The sequence below is a fragment of the Chiloscyllium plagiosum genome, chromosome 5 (genome assembly GCF_004010195.1).
Source record: "Chiloscyllium plagiosum isolate BGI_BamShark_2017 chromosome 5, ASM401019v2, whole genome shotgun sequence".
Lineage (NCBI taxonomy): Eukaryota > Metazoa > Chordata > Chondrichthyes > Orectolobiformes > Hemiscylliidae > Chiloscyllium > Chiloscyllium plagiosum.
Window position 1 is genome coordinate 96,550,563 of NC_057714.1, and position 21,177 is coordinate 96,571,739.

Here is a 21,177-nt window from a genome sequence, read left to right on the forward strand (position 1 = left end):
TTTCTAAGTTTCAAAACTATACTTTATTCAGAAAAATATTGATGTACATAATCTCCAAAGCAGTTCGGTTCTGTACAATAGCACATGAAGAAACAGACATTAAAGTTTTCCTCCATCTGGTAAACAAACCGGAGGTATTTGTGCAAGACTCTGAGATTATACACTCTCATCCTAGATACATCCATAAAGGAAACCATTTCTCTGCATCTACTCTGTCAAACCCCCTAAAAATCTTCAACATTTTAGTAAGATTGTCTCTCATTTTTTGTAAACTTCAAAGTTTACAGTCTCAACCTATTCAACCTCTCCTCATAAGGAAATCCCTCCATACCCTGGATCAACCTAATGAACTTTCTCTGGACTGCCTCTGCTGCCAGCAAATCTTTCCTTAGATAGTGGGATCAAAGCTGGTCACAACACTTTAGGTATGGTTTGACAATGCCTTGTATAGATTTAGCAAGACCTCCCTAGTTTCATAATCCCTTCAAAATAATGGCCAACATTCCATTTATCTTCTCTATTATTTGCTGAGCCCAGACACTAGCTTTTTGTGATCATGCACCAAATCCCTCTGTGATGTAGATTTCTACTGTCTTTCCCCATTTAAATAATATTGAGCTGATCTATTCTTACACTTTCTCAGTGTATTCCATCAGCCAGTTTTCCCCCCACTTACTAAACCTGTCTATATCCCGCTATGGACTTTTTAGGTTATGATCATTACTTGCCTTCAATATTTTGGTGTCATTAACAAATTTGACAACAGCACACACTCCAAACCACCCCTCATTCAAATCATTTGTATATAAATGTACATTATAAGGGTTCAGTTAGCTGGATGGATGGTTGGCAATACAAAATAAAGTCAACTTTGTGGGTTCAATTTCCCACTGATGAAGGACTCTCCTTCTCAACCTCTCCTGTCACCTAACCTTCAGGTTACACCACCAGTAGTCCCCATTCTCCAATAAGGGAGCTGCCCTATTGTCCACGGGGGCTCTGGTGATGTTACCTTTCATTTTAGTAGAATGTAATCCAGGAACCAAAAAAAAAGTGGGATTTTCAAATGATCTCCAGTCTCAAAAACTTTGTTTTATTCAGTTGGAGAAGAGGGACAATCGTGTTCCAACTTTCAATTCGTAAACTTTCATCGACCATGAAAAGCCCAAGTCTTGACCACTCTGTCCACCCTGGGGTGGGGGGGGGGGTATTGTGGAGAACGCTAACTCAGAGCAGGAGAAAGTGACTTGGAATACTGTACCCTGCAGCTGGATCTCCAGGAAGTTATTTCCCGCTGAACGAACAGACGGCGGGACCGAAAAGCGGTGCCCGGAGTTCGGTCTAGTTTTCTCTAACCTGTTTGGAATTTGAGGCAATGTATCTCTCGAGGTGCACAGGGTCAAAGTCAACCCTCCGAGGCGAACTAACCGCTAAAACGGTTAGAGAAATTGCTGCATCTGTGTGCAAGGAAAGTGCATCTCGGTTTTAATGACTTCAAGCCGGTTTAAAGCAGCGACGGCAATGATATACAGAGCCTGTGAAATCCTTCGCCCTTTCTGCCCTGGTATACGGTGCCTCGGGCTTGGCGTTAGCTCAGGTCCCGGGCACCCATCAGTCTAATGAGACCTGAGTTTGCAACTGAGAAAGGGAAGGGAGTTTGGGCTGGGAGGGAGGGAGCTGATGCTGAGGGTGGGAGGGAGGAATGGAGCTAGTCGCTGTTGATGTCACAGCCAAGAGACAGTCATGATTGGGTCTAATTATAATTTGAGGCAGCAAATACACTGGCTTCGCCGCACGATTGGCTTCAAAGTGGATAGTGCCGAGAGAGAGAGAGAGAGAAGCTTATAGAAAGTAAGGCTTGTTCCGTTCAAAGCCCGCCAGAGCCAAGCCGAGGTTGCAGCTTTTGAGAGGGGCTGACTGCTGGCTTGTAAATCAGTTGTAGTCAGTACGCCCTCACTCTTCTCAAGAGTTTAATGAGGGAGAGCGGAGCTTCCAGGTATAGAGAGACAGAAACTAGTGCTGTGTGAGTGGAAGTAAAAGGAAGGGGGGGGGGGGTGAGGGAGTCAATCCCAATAATAGACAAAAAGTGGTGGGAAGGAAAGAGAGAGAGTGAGACACCCATCAATCAAGACAGCCTGTATCCTCTAAACTGCGGCAATGGCTTCAGTGCTGGTGACCAACAGAGCTTCAGGAAGTCCGGGCAGCCAGCTGAAATGCAAGTTCAAGAGGAGGAGAAGGAGAAGGTCGAAGAGGAAAGGTAAGGGTTTGTTTGCTAACGCTGAAAGAACGGTTCTCATTTCAGATCCGAGCTGCGTTAGACGCCGGCGGCCAGGGTGGGTGAGTGAGCCCTGGGTTCCCCTCCAGGCATTTTCCCAGCCCGTCTCAACCCACCCACCCCCCTTCACACACATACACACACACACCTCGACCAGCTGCAGATTCCAATGAGACCGGCGCTAGATCAGTGCCCCTGATGGATCACTGAGGTGAGGAGGGGTGATCACTAATTGCCAGCGGGGCCATTCTGCTTGCCGCTCCTGGAGGAACACAATCCGGGCCAAGTGCCGGCTTTTCATTCATTTCCTCCCTCCCTCACTCCGAAAGGCGGTGTATGTTGTTGTCCACCAAGAGACGAAGCAGGCTGGCTGTGTGAGGGAGCCGCACGTGTGTGTATCTGTGCTGGGAGCATTCATCTGCCTGCCCTTCTCGCTGACAGGTCACATCCGAGCAGCTTTGATGGATTCTGCCCAGGTGTGACACCAAAGTTGACAAGTGCATGCCCACCTCCTTTTTGGATATTTATGAGCCTTTTATGAGGAGACTATATATATGTGTGTGTGTGTGTGTGTGTATTCTTTATACATTTGGAATGACTAAAGCTGACACAGTTTTTAAAAGAAAGTTAAGACGTGATTTCGTGTCTGCTAAAACACATATTCGGAGTGAACCGTTGAGGCAGACCGCTACGATTGAAGTGCTGGGAGAGAAGTTGGAAAGACAGAGGAGGAAACCGCGCGTTGCAATCTGAATTCGCTCTGAGAGCATGTCCGCGGAAATGGCCTGATAACGGGCAAAGTGCTCCCCGAGCCTCAGTCAGTGTTCCCTGCACAGTCCAGTAAAACCGCATGTCACTGGAACCAACTCGTGTGTCTATTGCTGAGACCAGAACTTCGCCATAGCTGTTGTTATTTGTTTTGGTGGATTTTTTTTTTACTACACACGAATTACAAGCAAAGAAAGATCACATTGCAAAAACACGAGCTCTGAGTTGCCATGGAAGCACTACAAGCATGGAAGTGTTTTCTCCCCCAGGCGTTTTCTGGTCAAAGTTGTGGGGTTTTGTTGTCAGAATAATGATGTCAAGATTGAGTTGAAATCTCTGCATATATTAAGTTTTGAAGGAATAATGGTTCCCTTCCCGTGGCAGTGGCTGTGTATTGGTTCATGAGCTAATTGAAACAAAACTCTTGCTCTTTCTTAAAGGGCCATGAAATGAACGCAAGCCCCTGAATTGTATCCAGCAGTCTGACATTTACAAAGGTTTAAGTGAATCCCAGCACCGACTGGAATGAAATGACAGGAACTTCCCAGACTCTGTTTAAGGAACAAACACACACACACACGTCCCGGAAAGATGTGCACTCCGCTGTTTTACACTGGCTTTCAAATCCCTCAAACTTCCAACCGCTTTCCCGATAGAGCTCAGTGTGCATTCTGCCCAGAGTGGTTCTAATTCACTTCTCCCGAGTTCAATAGAATGTGGTTTGCTGTTTACGTGTGAGATTGTAACAAGGATGTGCAGCCAGGATTTTGTTTTTAAAACTGAATTGTGCAATTGTTCACAATGTTGGCTTGCGTTTCGAGCGATGTTAGAAATATATATAGGCTGTGTATAAATCACACCGCAGTTAGCCGCAGTCATTCATTCACGGTAGCCTGTTTTTTTTTCTTTATTGTTTTATTATAATTTTTCCTCAAAATGAAACAAGAAGCCGCGAGAGGCATTTACAACTTAACAGGGGGTAGGAAGCAAATCATAACGAAAAGAGAGGAAAGTGAGAGGCAGAGAGAAAACAAATAACATATCCCAGAGGGGGTCATCGGATAGGGAGAAGTAGACAACGGGTTGCTCTCTCAGAGAAATGAGGAGAACATAGAACACATGCCGGAGGGTAGGGAGACTGAGTGGTGGTGTGGAAGGAGACAGCGAGAGTTGAAATAGCAATAAAACCAGACGAAACGGTCTAGGGAGAGAGGAGACTTGGAAGTGACAGCATGTCGGAAGCGTTGAGAAATGAAGAATAATTTGGAAAAATCGCACCTCGGAGCAGAGGAGCCCCGCTTTCGCCCTGTAGCGGAGCTGGGAGATGAATGAGATTCTCTCTGTGAACTCTCCCCACTGGGGCAGCCCGGCCTGAGTTCTCGCAGACCGGCGACACCCACTCTGCAGGCGTCTGAGGAGGGCAACGGATGGGTTTGACGGTAAAATCCAATCGATTCCATCGTTATCCTCCGCCTGCTTGCTCCGAGCCCTTCCCCGAGCGCCCTTCACCCCCAGTGATCCGTGTAATGAGAGCAATTGGAGATTGCATCAGCAAGTGTCGACAGAACTCTGCAAGGGAGAGAGAGGCATAAATGCGGGTTGGAAAGATTACTCCACGCCGCCCTATTCGTTACTGATTCCAACCCAGTTTCTCCCAATCTTGATTCCTTAGCTGAGAGAACTGCATTCTCCAGCCGGGATTTCCACAGGGAACAAGGCTTTCCCTAGTACACTCACTCAGGCTCCTAATTGCCTGAGCTGAACATATCCTTTGCTGTTCCCATCATTGTCTCCATTGCTATGAAAAGACGATTCGTAATAAAGGGGAGAAGGACTCAGTGTCTGCAAGTGATGTAGTTCTTTTAAATGGATGAACCTTAACTCCTGCAACTTACTCAATAACAGTTGTGAAGGAGTAGTTTTGGTTTGAGTGACTGTTCCCCCGCCCCGGTTAGCCGTTCTGGAAAAGTAAAGCAATGTCTCAGAGGAGCAGTTAGCCCAGAGATCCTCGCCCCTTCACAAACACAATGGAAACTCCAGAGGTTTGTCCCGGATTGTGAGGGGTCTGGGTGGCCTGCTTAACGAAGGGGAAAGGACGGTGGAAACTTGTGAATGAGCAAACACACACGCACACATATGGCCATTGAGTGGAATGGCCCTAGAGAGTGCAGTAAATGCAGAGGGGTTTGGGGGTAGGAGAGGAGAGCCACATCAGACCGTGAAGCTCCAGTCCAGTTGAGGAAAGGCAAGGAGCTCCTGAAAGCTTAAAGCCCTCAGAAAGCAAGGCTGTTAGTGTGGGGGTTCCCAGGGAAGCCCTTCAGAGAGGGTCTGGGCTGGGTGAGGGGATTTTGGAATCTCAGTGGGACAGGCTGCAAGAGTAAAAGGGCCAGGGCTTGGTGAGGGGGTTTCGGAACCTCAGTAGGACAGGTGGTAGGAGTGAGAGGACCTGGGCTGGGTGAGGGGGTTTCTGACACTCAGTGGGACAGGCAGTAGGAGTGAGAGGGCCTGGGCTGGGTGAGGGGGTTTCTGTCACTCAGTGGGACAGGCTGCAGGAGTGAGAGGGTCTGGGCTGGGTGAGGGGGTTTCTGACACTCAGTAGGACAGGCAGTAGGAGTGAGAGGGCCTGGGCTGGGTGAGGGGGTTTCTGACACTCAGTAGGACAGGCGGTAGGAGTGAGAGGGCCTGGGCCGGGTGAGGGGTTTTCTGACCCTCAGTGGGACAGGCGGTAGGAGTGAGAGGGTCTGACTGGTCCTGAAGAGAGCTTTAGAGACAGTGAGGTGTGAACAGTATTAGATGTGAGAGTGACACCGTTACCAAGTCAGAGAGAGTCATAGAGGTGTACAGCACGGAATCAGACCCAAGTGCCCCTGCTTCCCCAATTCCTTCTTGCCTTTATAGAGGCCGTCCTTAGGGAAAGAAAAACATTCCTCTCATTGGCTTTTTATTCTTGTGATCTGATGTTATCTTTAACAATTGTACACCCCTTGACACTGCTTAGAAGGCTTCACAAACAGAAACAAAGACAGAAATTGCTGGAAAAGCTCAGCAGGTCTGGCAGAGTTTATGGAGAGAAGTTAACGTTTCGGTTCCAGTGACCCGATTTCACAATACAGCAAAGGGCTCTATAACCCCCAAGGGCTGTGAGAAATTGAGGGTCATGCGTTCCCGCTTGCAGTTTTGGGAGCCGCCGGGGCTGCTCTGCTCTCTGGGGGAGTGGAATGAGGAAGAAGGCGGCAGTAGCCGCCCTATTCTACACAAGAACACCTCCCGCCAGCCAGGAAGGTTAATCATCATCTCCTCTCTGCTGAAGGCGAGAGGCCAGGCCGCACCACAGAGACAGAGAGAGAAACTGGCAGGGAGGGAGGGAGGGAGAGAGAGAGAGAGAGACAGGCAGGCAGGGAGGGAGAGAGAGAGGCAGGGAGGGTGGGAGGGAGAGGCAGGGAGGGAGGGAGAGAGAGAGGCAGGGATGGAGGGAGAGAGAGAGGGAGAGAGAGAGAGACAGGCAGGCAGGGAGGGGGAGAGAGAGTAGGCCAGGCGGATAGAACATGAGGAACAGTGAATACACTTTCACTTTGTTGAAACAAGCAGTAACCAGGTAGGACTAAGACAATGTTGTGCTTTAATGCACGAACCTGGTGCAGGATGTGTACTGGGGGAAGAAGTCAACGCGCAGTGATCTTTCTGATCCGCTCATGGTGAGTGAACACCGCTTAGACAGGAGCATTCCTGTTCAGGCCGTTCCCTGAGCTGGAAGCTTTGCCGGAGGAGCAGGGGGAAATTCCACACTCACTCCCTGTGGTATTCTGTGCAACAAGAGCTAGGGAATGGACGGTGTGAATTCTGTGCTGCCAGCGGGTAACATTCGGCGCTGATAGTGCAATCTCTTAACTGTGTTCCTACTTATCTAAGGTGCTAGATATGCCCACGTAGGGGTTTGATTTTCAAATGCACGATGTTGCATCTCTCTCCAGGACCCTGACTTTGAATATAACCTCCCTTCTCTTCTCCGTACCCATGGATTTGTGTGTACAAACTGTACAGACACACATCAGAATAGGTACAGTTCAGCAGAGTGTAATCCAACACAGGCCCGGCTGTTTGCTGTCAGCCAAGCGCTCGGTCAATCTCAATCCACAGCAGTTTGCTTTAGACTGTCCATTCGAAAATGAAGTGGGGCCGAATCTCTCTCGGGCCGATGGGGTTTTCTCCCTGAGACTCTGTGCAGTTTGCAGATCAAGTTTGCTTTCCACCGAAGTGCGTGAACCAACACTGAACAGTCCTGGAGATTCATGTCTGCGCCAAATACAACCACTCTCTCTCACTATCTCTCTCTCTCTCACACACACACACACACACACATTTCTGACTGAAAGCAGCCAGCCTCTGTTCCACGAACACAGCAACAGAAGTATGTCAGTCGCCATTCAGTTAGACCAGGCCACATCTCCTTTCTTAAGTTAATCTGGGTAGGTACTGTCACCCTGACCTTCATAAAACTCCATCAATCATCAGTTATGAATTGTTCAATAGATCCAGCCCCAATAGCTTATTGGCTAGTGCACTTCCAGATTTGCAATATCTTTTTTTTTGTAGCAACTGGTACAGACCGGGAAGTCGGGCGCTATTTTAAAGGAGGACGCTATCTGAGGATGGCGTTTGGCCCTTTCTCTCCCCCTTATCAAACGCCTCTCTATTCTATCTTTTATCCAACCTTTATAATTGTCGTTTACACATTTGCTCTTGTCGTTCAGGGTTTTCCGGGGTGGGGAGATGTAGGATATGGGACAGGAATGTAGCACTGCGATTGTGTTGTGAAATTCACACGGATGCGTTCAATTCCACTCACTCATTAGGCAGTCACAGTCCTGTTCCCGAGGGGAGGAGAGGGCTTATATGTCTCCGGCAGAAATGAAAAATCAGGCCTTCGATTGTGTCAAAATGTTACATATTTTCTTTGAATTAGAAAACATCCCCCTCTTTTTTTTTCCTGTTCAGCTACAAGTACTGGCTGTTGGTGAGGATTTTCATCACGGGCAGGTATCTGTTTAAGTCCCCTTTCTGGTTCAGGCGTCAAAATTATGCTCCAAAGATGTTCCCAGGACTCTGGAGGCGAGCAGTTGGTAAGGGAGGAAAAGGCGGGCTTGGAGCGATCTCAGATTCTCAAGGGCTCCTGTTGCCAAAGGGGGACAGCATTATCATTTGTACTCTGGCTGCTAAATCAACGTGACTCTCTAGATCCCAGCCCTGTGTACCAGACGTTGTTGGAGCGGGCAGTAACATTCTTTCCGAAAGCGCGATCTCATTTTAAAATCGGTTTTAGGCCAATGTACTATAACGAACAGACTGGCTGCAACTACATCGACTCTGATATTTTGTCTGAAAAGCAACTAAAGATTCCAACTCACTTTAACTGCGAGACTTGACACCAATCCGCCGTTTGATACGAGGTGGGTGTGATGGACACAGGTCCGCGGGGATAGCGCTCCGAACTGATTGCACTCTTGCCAAGTCTGCTTTGATCAACTTCTATTACAATAATGCAGTTTAAATATTAAATCTGCATTCACGCCATTTAACTAAACGCACATTCAGTCACTTCCAGCGAGCAGCTATGTGTTAAGGTGTGTTTTTAAAAAAAATACAAGGACTTATCTCCGAGAAAATGGTACGGATTAATGTGACAGGTTTGGCAGAGAGTTGTGAACGGATTCTGTGCAGATTTTCTTTCATTTTGGGGGATGACTCCTTGTCATCCATTAGAATCACCTTTGCTATTAGTTAAGGCAGTTCGGCTAGCCTGGCTGTCGATATAATTTTAAATAGATATCATTGCTTACTGTCTACCAGAAATAGTCATTCATGGGCATTCTATGATGAAGTGAGAACATCATGCTGAACCGTGATGCCCCACTCGGTCGAATTGCCCGCAAACGCTGACGTCTAGGATCACACTGAAAAACAAGATGTTAGCAATAGGCGGCGGTCCTTATCCACCGGCATAAAAACCGGGCCTTACACGTCAAAGGGAAGGAAGCTACACGCTTGACACGCCCTAACTGCACACAGTGCCTGAATACTCAGGGGGACATGGTCTGCTCCTCTCATCACCAGAAAGCCGGAGTCCTCAGGACTCAAACTCTTCAAGATCATTTCAGCTCCTCGCTGAGAAAGAGTTCCTAATGAGCAAAATGAAACTACATTGCCAACAGTCACTGGGCACCAAACAAAACCTTAAATCCTTTCGCGGTGTTTCAACAGAATTTGTGCATTCCATTTTCATGAACTGTTTAAACATACAATCGGACTTGTGTCGATTGCATCTATCCCACCATTGCTCCTGTATAAAAGAGCTGGGAGAAAAATTGTTTCACCGCAGGGTTTGTGTAATCTTCCCCTCAGCGTGTTACATTTAAAATGAAGAGTTTAATTAAACCGGACCGAAAGGTTTGTTTCCGTGCTGTACATCTCTATGACTCTACCGGTACCATTCAAAATAAAATAGACTTTTAAAATAAATCATCATCTTGGAACGACACAAAGGTACATTACTGAAGGAGTTTAATGGGCTGACGTGAAATGTCTTAGTCACTATCCTTAATTCGTCTATTAAACAGCTCCAGTAAAACACTAGGATCTCACCCTTTGTTTTTAAGAAACAAAAACGTACGAAATATGCCACACAAGTTCAAACCCAATATGAAACGAGAAAGCGTGACATTGGCTCCGCGTGAGTTATTCCCAAATCAGTTCACTCATGGGAAAGAAATTGTGCGGAATATTCCTGGTCATTTCACTCTTTAAATCTATGCAGCAAAACTATGTCGTGAAAGTGGGCGAAGGCAGTACAATTTATGAAAGCTGAACTGACTCCTGGACCAACACACTGGAATACGGGCGTTTGGGTCCGAGATTTTTGAACTTGTTACTCATTGTTTCCTGAGCACGCGTGTGCCTATTATCTTGGAATTAAAGTTAAAGCTAAGTAACGCATGTGAGACTTATATCTAAACACGATGTATTAAATAGCAGTTTCCAAAGAAAAAATAACAACTTTTTCAAAACTATATTGCACACACCCTATTGTGACAATACACTCATTTGAGCATTGTTCGTGTCACATGAACAAACCGCATAATTAACCCAACAGCAGCTGTTTCAACGTGAAATTTAGTAGGACTAACATAAATTAATTTTCATTTTTTTCAAGAAAAGGCGCGAGAGCTGGGCGGAACGTCGGACATTTCTTATCTTTTCCTAGTTTTGAGGACTGCTGAATTGTCAAAACTGCTTGCTGCTCAGTTGACCAGCCTGCACGCAGTCAATGGCAGAGGGAAGATTAGGTATTTTCTCATCAACCTGTACAGAGGTGTTAATGCATATCTTCCGGGGCGGATGGAGCTGAACCTCCTGAATCCAGAGAGGCGATTATTCAAAGCGGGGCGGACTGGACTCACATGAAATTTTACCTCCGAAATTCCTGCAAGAAACAGCGTTTCTGAATAAAAGTCGGTTTTGCTGAAGCTTAAAAAAGGACAAGCGAGTTATTTGCCATCGAGTCAAAGAAAACAAAACCATTCCCTCCGCCATGAAGCGGAGTTGTGTGTGGTACATGATCAAATCAAATTTGGGCATATTTGCCTTACATTGTTTTGCTTTCAACCAGACATTCAGAGATTGCAGGAAAGAAGCTTTGCGTTAATAATTATTTGGAAAATGACATTTTTTTTAAAAAAAAAAGGTTGAAACCACTCCTCAGCTGCATCCAGGATTAATGTAGCCTGGGAGTCAGGAACTGACACCGGCTTGTTCACTCTGTCTCCTGCAGCTCACTGGTTCCTGAACGACACACCGAAATATCCCGGACAGACTTGTAACAGCAAGACAGAATCCCTGCTCAGGACAGGGAAGAGAGGACACACTAGTTGGTGTACACTGTACAAAACACAGACAACAGGGGGTTATTCTTTATCCGAACATTCAAACAACAGAACCAAATAAAGAATCAGGCAGGTACCTCACAATAACGTCTGTACTGGGCGACGGCTCATTTATAATCGATTTCCACTCATTTCCCACAACACCAGCTTTATTTTACACCATAGGTCATTAATGGGACGCAGTTTAATGGAGATTGTACAGACCATCAATTGCAAATGGAGGGAAATTCCGTTGATTAACAGCGGAATAAAGAAAACCCGCTAAATTCCGCAAACGCTCAGCGGGTCAAGCAGCAGGTATGGAGAGAACAAATTAGTTAACACTTCAGGGTGAATCAAACATCAGGGTTTCATAATGATTACCGTCGTGGTTGAGGAATCCTGTTGAGAGGATTGACCGGATCCCAATTCTTTCTCCCTCTCGCACCTTGACATATTTAATGTGGTCATTGTTCATTTCACCCAACTCCAGTTCAAATCTAGTCAATCAGCGTAAATCTAAAAGCAAAGATGCTTTCATTTTAATGTTACACAAAGAAAGGAAATGACCCTCAACGTAACACCCTTTTCTCACTTAATTGCACAAAGTTTCATTGTAAATATTTATTTCCTATTGGCCCCCAATGAACAAACTAAGTAACTAGTTCACCCCCTCAGAGTACCCTTCACTTGTTAAAGACACTTGTGGTGCAGTGGTAGTGTCCCTACGTCTGACCCTAGGGGTGGAGGGAGGGGGGGCAAGGTTCATGTCTCACCTGCTCTGGTGATGTACCTGAACAGGTTAATTAGAAATTAGATGTACACTGCACTTGCTTGATCAGACATTATGACACACCTCAGCAGCAATTGGGTTCAAATCCAGACACTAACCCCTGTGTCAAAAGAGCCCTCACACTGGTCTTGTTAACATGTGTGTTTTTTGACTTCTCTCAGATTTCCTGCAATCCTTCTTCGCACTCTCATTCAATTGAATGGACTAAACCAGATTCTAGGGTTGCATAGTGGCTAGCACTGCTACCTCACATTGCCAAGGACCAGGGCTCGATTCTGACCTTGTGTAGAGTTTGGGTCTGGGTGGAGTTTGCATGTTCTCTCTACGTGCTCTGGTTTCCTCCCACAGGCCAAAGACATACAGGCTAGGTAAAATAGCCATGCTAAATTGCCGATATGTAGGTATATTGTTTGGGAACCAGTGAGCTGCAGGAGACACAGTGATGATGAACAAGCCAGTGTCAGTTCCTGACTCTCAGCCAACATTAATCCTGGATGCAGCTGAGGAGTGGTTTCAACCTTTTTATTTTAAAGAAAGACATTTTCTAATATAATTATTAATGCAAGCTTATTTCCTGCAATCTCTGAATGTCTGGTTGAAAGTAAAACAATGCAAGGCAAAAATGCCCAAATTAGTCAGGGTAATAAGGTAGGGCAATGGGTCTGGGTGGGTTGCTCTTCAGAGGGTTGGTGTGGACTTGTTCAGCTAAATGGCCTGTTTCCACGTTCTAGGAATTTTTTGACTCATTCTTACCTACACAAAAATAGCTTCTCTTCCTGCTCCCGTACCATTATCTCTGGCATCCCTTGACGATCTATTGATGATTCCCTATCATTTTTCATCCACATGCTCTTCCTTGATGACAATATCTAAAAGCAGGGTGTAATTTTTACTTGTATGCTGATGATACCCAGTTTTACGTCATCACTGCTCCACATCATCTCTTGGTCCCTGCACTATTGCTAAATTCACAGTCATCCGTTTAGTCACACTTATCCATCATCAAGTATTGGATGAGCAGAGATTTCCTCAAGTTAATTTAGGAAAGACCCAGACATTCTCCTTGGTTCTACCTCCAAATTCCATATCAGAATTGTCAACTCTATCTCTCTCCCCCAAACAGCTGTCTGCGACTGGATCAGACTGTAAACAAATTATTTTCATCAATCACACATTTGCACCTTTACCAAAACCCCCCCCCCCATTCCCACCTTTATATCATTCCTTGACTCTGGTCCTGCCTTATACAAGTTGATGTTTTATATATACTCAGCCAGGTGTTTGTTAACTCAAGACTTGACAATTTCAACACAATGCTTACAAGCCTCCCACATCCTACCATACATAGACAATGGCCTCAAACAAACTTCTGCTTCAAAGATTTACCTTTCATGTATCCCATTGATTACTGACTATATTTATTTCCTGTTAAGCAGAACCTCAATTTTAATGCTCTATTCTTGGTTTCCAAACTTCTCTACTGACTCACTCTTTTCTTTCTCTGCAATCATCACCAACACACAGGTCCCTGAGATATCAATGTTTTTCTATTCCTGTTCTCTTGAGGATCTCCAATTGTAATTCCTTCACCATTGACATGTCTGCCATCAGGTCACTATGCCATAAACTCATGAACTCCCTCCCTACTGCTGTCCACTTCCTACCTTCCCTTCTCCCTTCAAACCTATTTCTTTAAACAAGCATTTGGTCACCTGTCATAATACCTCCTCATGTGGCTAGTGTCAAAAGTTGCTTTAAAAGGCTCCTGAGAAGCATCGGTGATACTTTACCCGTTAAAGGTAATTATATACGCATTAATTGTGAGTGCGTGCTGATCGTGTTTGCATCTCACAGCAGGAATTTTAATTAATGGATTAAGTTGATGTCTAGTAAAGTGGAGGGCTAAGGTAGTGGGGGGTAGAATAGCAGTGAAATCACAAGCTTTTGAAGCGCAACCCCTTTATCAAGTGAAGTGAGACAGAAGGGCACACAGACACAGAATTTATAGGCTGAGAAATCAAAGGCAGAGAGATGAAAAGACCATACAACTGGTGTGAGTGGAGTGTTGAATAATAGTCTTTGCAGGTGACCAAGGGTGTTAGACGGTGTGAGTACATAGTCAACAGCTGAATAACAAGCAATTTAATTTAAATGAGGCAGAGAGCTAATTACAAAAAAATTAAAATAAGGTGGTGCTGGAGACAAACCAAATGACTAGAATACTATGATAGGTATAAGATCTGCATGCCAAGGGTCTATCTAAAGTACAGTAATAAGTAATTCAAAACTGTACACAATAATGAAGGTAGGGAGGTCATAAGTTATCAAGGTAATGGTGTCAAAACAGTAAGGAAGATTTTACAGATACAGAAGTGTAGTGGGGTCACATGTAGTGCAACATGAACCCAAAATCACTGTTGAGACCACCTTCCTGGATAGGAACTTGGCTATCAACTGCTGCTCGATGATTCTGCATTGTTGTGTATCTCAAAGGCCACCTTGCAGGATGCTTACCTGAAGATCGGAGGCTGAATATTCTTGACTGCTGAAGTGTTCCCCAACTGGGAGAGAATATTCCTGAAGGCAATTGTTGCATGGTATCCATTCATCCATTGTCATAGTGTTTGCATAGTCTCACCAATATACCATGCCTCGCGGCATCCTTGCTTAGTGTTATGAAATAGACAGTGCTGGCTGAGTCACATGAGTATCTGTCATGTATGTGGTCGGTGGTGTTCCCACATGTGATGGTAGTATCCATGTTGATGATCTGACATGTCTTGCAGAGGTTGCCATGGCAGGGTTGTTGTGGCTGGGAGTTGAAGTAGAAGGATGTATTAAATCTGCTCACATAATTCATGTGGAAAGTACAGATCCCACAACATCACTCAAAGACAACCCTGGTCTTCCCCTAGTGCAGTGATCAACATTCCTGCTCCAAATAACTGCACCAAAATAAACTAGCTGTAATTCTTGGTTACAGGGGCTACATGTTTGTTGTATTTGCCTGTCTCGTAACAGTCATTGCACTTTAAAAGCAAATCATTATATGAAAAGCTCTAAAGCACTTTGATGCCTCTATAAAGGTAGTATTGAAATGCAAATGTTATCATTGTAGCTGTGTATCACACACTCTGAAATTTCCCAGCTAAAGGATTAGAACTCTGAAGAAACTTCGGTCCACAAGCAATCACCTTTTTGCGGAGAAGTAACATCACAATGTAAAATTGCCCAGAGAAACAGGGAACTAAATTTAGGTCTATTAACACTGTTTTGAGAGCAGAGAGAATTTGACACTGTACTATTTTTAAAGCAGGTATTTTCTAGAATTGTCAAAGAGATAAATTATTCATCTTACCTCATATATAAAATTAAATATGCAGCAGTTATGTTGTGCAAATATAACTGATTTCCTATTAAGCAAATAACATATTTGCTAACAACTTGGGTTCACTTTATCAGGATTATAAAGCATCAAAATCCTGCTTTCTGTGGTTGAAAGATAAGAATTGTAATAATTCAATCGCTTAAACTCACATTTGGGATGCATTTGGGCTTTGAAGATATTGATTTTTTTGGTGATAGATTGATATCTCACACTCGTGCTTATGTTTGAAAATGACTGTTACACCAGTCCTGTGAAACTAGATCTCAAATCTCTTTGATGGGGAGGAATCAGCAGCGAGATGCTCATCTGTAAGAATGGGTGCATATGAGAGACCGTGATGACCTTGTAAAATGCTCACAAGTATCTCAAACAACCAACTGCTTTCTAATATGATTTCCATTAAGGAAACTACACATGGGTAATAGATGACTGGCAGTGAGTTCCAAGGCAGTAATTCAATCCAGTGGTTCCTATGGATATCATAAACCTCATGATTAAATTACTGCCTCAAACTCACTGCCAGATAGGTTGCATGTGCTCTCTCTTATAGGTAACTGCTTATTTTAAAAATTATGTGCAATATTTTGCATTTTCATATTTTTCCTGACAGGCTTGATTCTGAGAGCCTTATTTGAAAAAGTGATCAAGATGATAAAATAGTGACCTTTATGGGCCTTTTAGCATATTTAACCAGTTTTTATCTCTCCAACCAATTAATGTAAAATATAAATGGGGCGGCACGGTGGCTCAGTGGTTAGCACTGCTGCCTCACAGCACCAGGGTCCTAGGTTCAAATCCAACCTCAGGCGACTGTCTGTGTGGAGTTTGCACATTCTCCCCATGTCTGCATGGGTTTCCTTCTCCCCACGTCTCCAACTTATTTCTAGCTAGGCAAATTTGTGGCTCTAATCCTTAAAGTAAAGAAACAGGAAGGTGGGTAAAGTCACACTAACACAGGTTGTGTGGTATGATTGTGAGGTCGGTGTTTAACTGGATATAAAGTGTTATTTTCTTTCTACTCTGATCTGACACCAAGTACAGTAAAAGAAGTCGGCTACATTCCCAAACTGTCTGCTCACATCCCAATGATTATAGAACAAATTCATGTTAAAAAGAGAGAAAAGGAGTGACTGACTTGATTCTTAAAGGTCTTGATAGGATTAATTCTGAGAGGATGTTTCTCGTCATGGTAGAGTCTAGGACCAGAGGGCATAGTCTCAGAATAACGTCACCAAATTAAAACTGAGATGAAGAGAAGGCTCAAGGGGGCGAATGGCCTACTCCTGTTCCTATCTCTTATGATCCTGCTTCTGATTCAAGGAGTCATCTTATTATTGATTACAGCAAGTATCATCTCCACTTCTTGCAGAGTTATCCTTTTACAGAGTAAGCTAATAAGTGTCTCTTGCTAAAATTTCAATAAAAACAATGAGATTATTTCATCTTCATTTTGATCTTTTAATTCGGCAGTGAGTGGTGAAAAATTCGGGAGAGATGGACCGCTATACTAAGTGGTATAAAAATCATATTTATGAATATATTTATACAACCTTTACAGGCAATGACCAAAGTAATCTCAATCAGCCCCTTCTACAATCCTGTAAAACACACCTCTCCCCAACAGCATTAAGGGAATCTGATGGGGAGATTAGGGAACGAAAGAAGTGTACCATTCAAATTAATATAAGGTGATGTGATACAGAAACCATAAGACCATAAGAAATGGGAACAAGACTAGGCTCTTTAGTTTCTCAAGCCTGCTCTGCCTTTCAATAGATATTGACTTTCCTGCATTTTTCACAAATCTTTGATTCCTCTACTGATCAAGGATCTAATTATCTCAGCCTTCAGCAAGTACTCTGGCTCCACAGCTCTTTTTGGCAAGGAGTTCTGAAGACTCACAACCTTCTGAGGGAAAAAAAAATTGTCATCACTCCAGCATCTCTTTAACCTGAATTGGCATCCCTTTAACCTGAAACTAAGCGCTCTGGTCATAGACTCTCCCATCCTCTCACCACCTATCCTTTAAGAATCCAATATGTTTCAAAGAAATCACATCTTAGGGGTTTAGATAGGGTTGACCGTGAGAACCTTTTTCCACGTATGGAGTCAGCTATTACGAGGGGGCATAGCTTTAAATTAAGGGGTGGTAGGTATAGGACAGATGTTAGGGGTAGGTTCTTTACTGAGTGAGTCGTGAGTTCATGGAATGCCCTGCCAGTAGCAGTGGTGGACTCTCCCTCTTTATGGGCATTTAAGCGGGCATTGGATAGGCATATGGAGGATAGTGGGTTAGTGTAGGTTAGGTGGGCTTGGATCGGCGCAACATCGAGGGCCAAAGGGCCTGTACTGTGCTGTATTCTTCTATGTTGTATGTTATTCTTCTCAACCCCAGTGAGTAGAGTCCCAATCTGTTTATCCTTTGCTCACATGACAATCCCTCCATATTCAAGATCATCTGAGTGAAACTTCTCTAAACTGCCTCCAATGAAATGATATCTTTCTTTAAATAAGGGGACCAAAACTGCTCTCAGGACTTCAAACTTGGTCTCACCAACGTCTTGTGCAGTTGCAGTAAGACTTCCCTATTCATATGCTCCAACCCACTTGATATAAGGGCCTAAATTCCATTAGCCTTTCCGATTGAATTAAAGCTGAAAATGTGTTGCTGGAAAAGCGCAGCAGGTCAGGCAGCATCCAGGGAACAGGAGAATCGACGTTTCGGGCATAAGCCCTTCTTCAGGCCGAAACGTCGATTCTCCTGTTCCCTGGATGCTGCCTGACCTGCTGCGCTTTTCCAGCAACACATTTTCAGCTCTGATCTCCAGCATCTGCAGTCCTCACTTTCTCCTCCGATTGAATTAAAGGCCAAACCATCTCTATCGCTATAAGATTGGTTTCATCAAGACCATTTTGTTGATGGCGTTGTCATGTACTCATAAGGTAAAGAATAAAATCCAGTCAACTTTAACCCAAAAACAAATTCCATAATTGTTTTTAACAAAGCCATTAATGCTGTGGTGTTAGCTATAACTATGGTTGGGCGTACATTTTATTTTGTCTGCAAATGTAATGACAAGAGACCTTGTTGAAATAAATGCTCTCCCCTAAAACAAAGTCAAAACCTCTACCTGTAACAGGGTGCCCTTTCAAACAGAGCTGCCATAATTCAACGGTCCACCATTTGTATTCGAGGAAGTGACAATATTAGAAATAGACAGGGTGACTGGGTCTGAGACGTTATCCCTGCTTTCTCTCTACAGATTCTGCCAGACCTGCTGAGATTTTGCCCTGCGATTTCTGTTTTTGTTTTAAATAGATAGTAATGGAATGGCCTTTTCAATCTGATAAACGTGATAAAGGAGATTATTTTAAAACTTCACAAAAGGTTCAAACTGAAAGGAACACTGGATCGAAAATCTTTTCACTCTCGTGCACCCGTCGGTATCTCGCGCAGAATCTCTTTGACAATTTTTTTTTTGTGCATTGGGCGAGAGGAAGAACAACTTAACATTCATTCTGGTCATACAAGGTGTTAGTTTGATCTCTATCATCGCATTATTACTAAGAACATAGAAAATAAACTTCACTTCCGAAGAGATTCCCCTTCGTTATGTCTAAGGTATTGAAAAAGCTGCTTCGCTTCGCTGGTTTTTTTATATATATCATCCATTCCCGTCAAATGAGCCGCTCGTGTTGTAAACTGTTGTTTGTTTGAACACACAGTCTGTCACTTTCTCGAGTAATTCCAAGTTTCATTGGCCATGGAACAACATGACAGCATGTGAACGTGTTAATGCCTTTATTGGCTGTTTATCGCCCCGTTTGCAAATTTACGCCTCCTTCAAAATAACAGGCAAAAGAACTTCGGCTGAATTTATTAAACTTATGTAAGCCCCATAGCAATGATGTTTGTTGCCTTCCGTTTGTAAAGTCCCGCGGTACCAATTGGCGAGTATCCAGATAACCTGATTCTCCCGCTTTGGAAAACGTAGCGGCTTGCGTTTTTTTTCCAACACTGGCATAGTTAAAGCAAGCTCCCGGATTAAAATGCTAACTCTTTCCTCCCTCTGTGCAGACCCGAGAAGACGCAAAGCCCCATAACTTACTGGAATGTAAGGCGGATCCGCTGCTTGAATGAGTCCTGAAACAGGTGCTTGTGTCGAAGCACAGCAGTATCACACTTGATACATGGGTTTCCCTCCCTAAATAGACCATACCCCGCCTCATTTGTAACGCCAATGGTACAAGAGCTGCACAGTCCATTTACACTATTCGATAAAATTCTGAACCAATGCCTTTAGTATTGACACCTGACGTAAAAAGTTTCTTCCCCTCCATCTACTGATCTGTACATGAGAAACGCCATAGAGCTGAAGTGAGATTAACATTCCTTCTGGTAGGTCAAAAAAAAGCACTCTGAAAGTAACTCTTCGCCCCCATTATTATGTGTTCCACTACTTCTTTGGGGTACTGATACTGAGCTAACTGTATTAGATCTAGCTTTTCCTTTATGAATGTGGAAGTCCCAAACCAAGGAGAGGAAGTTTGTCTTGCATTAAATCAAAGTGGTGCGCTCCACTCATTCACTGTCTAAACTGTTGCCCTAAGTTAATTGTCACTTGGAAAATATTGACCAAAAAAATGACAGGACAGACTTGTTAAGCGCAAATCATGTTTGACTACTTAATGTGTTTTGTTGGAGAATTGGAGACAGTTGATGAAGGGAGTGAGGTTAATATTGTGTGCAAGAACTTCAAATGGTGTTTGACACAGTCCCCTCATGAACTGTTAGCGAAATTGAAGACTATGGGAGTGAAGAAGCAGTGACAATGTAAATGCAAATATAAATGTAAATGATACCAAGACCCGGGTGAACCGTTGTTTTCCATAATGGAGGGAAATTTCCGGTGATGTCTCTCACAGGGTGGTATTATCACTATTGCTGCTTTTGATATCTTTTAGTGACTTGGAGATGTGTATAAGAGGCATAACTTTGAAGGTAGCAGATGATATGAGACATAGAAATGTGTTTCTATGCTGTAAAAGCCTATAATTCTATGATATGATGCCATGAAATCACTTTCTCTCTCCCTGAAACTTTGGTTTAAATCCAATTTCTTCTGCAAGCCTAAAACAAAAATCTCAGATTGCTGTGAAGATCTGTGAATTAAGTTTGAGTTTGTTCAATTATTCCTAAAGGACTGGGGTTGACAGTACAAAATTGAATTTAATACACTGACAGTTGGCATTAAATTGGCAATCTTACTTAGAAGGCCCAGAGAATGGCTGGTGCATTTTAATTATAAGGTGATTTCATCACTTGTGACCTGGCTAGTTGACCCCTTATTAACATATGGCCTTGCCATAAATTCCAGAATCGATGGAGATATTTTTGTGGTTTGTTTGTCCACATGAGCCTGACATCTATGCGTGGTCCCAAACCAACCAGCAGCAGATATCTGTGGTGTGCACGCCTTTTAATTAAACAAAAACTTACACAGCAAACAGTATGAACAAATAGTGTTTACAATTCAGAACTTCTTGATTTAATAATACAAGCAAAGTCACCATAGTCCTGATGTCTAACTAGAGAGAGATGATTGGTGGTGGATTGACTTGATGCTTACAATATCTCAGACAAAGGGAGAGATTAAGAGGAAGGATATTCATGGTAACCTCAGCTGGTGCAGGAACCAAACTATGCAGTCAGCATTAATTTGCATTGTAAATCAGCTGTCCAACCAACTGATTCCCCCCCATACCCATACAACCAATACAAACATTATTAATCAGAATATTTTCATAAATTAATTAGCAACATATTTACAATTTTTCTCATTTGAAATAAACATAGCACATGCTGGAGAAATTCAGCAGGTCTGCTACATCTGAAACACTTTAACATTTGAAGTCTGGCATGACTTCTTCTCCTAGGCAAAAGTGAGTACTGCAGACACCAGAGATTAGAATCTGGATTAGTGGCGCTGGAAGAACACAGCAGTTCAGGCAGCATCCAAGGAGCAGTGAAATCGAC

At 43.7% G+C, this 21,177-nt stretch overlaps 1 protein-coding gene across 2 annotated transcripts in view; it reads left to right on the forward strand.

Annotated features, from left to right (window-relative positions):
- The first annotated feature begins 1,783 nt into the window (after positions 1-1,783).
- adarb2 (adenosine deaminase RNA specific B2 (inactive)) overlaps positions 1,784-21,177 on the forward strand; it is a 736,380-nt gene continuing 716,986 nt past the window's right edge. The window contains exon 1 of one of the 2 annotated variants that reach the window (XM_043690659.1): positions 1,784-2,257. In XM_043690659.1, the coding sequence (XP_043546594.1) occupies positions 2,158-2,257 (100 nt within the window). In that variant the 5' untranslated portion in view covers positions 1,784-2,157. The remainder of the gene's footprint in view (positions 2,258-21,177) is intronic. The other variant, XM_043690662.1, reaches the window with a different exon arrangement.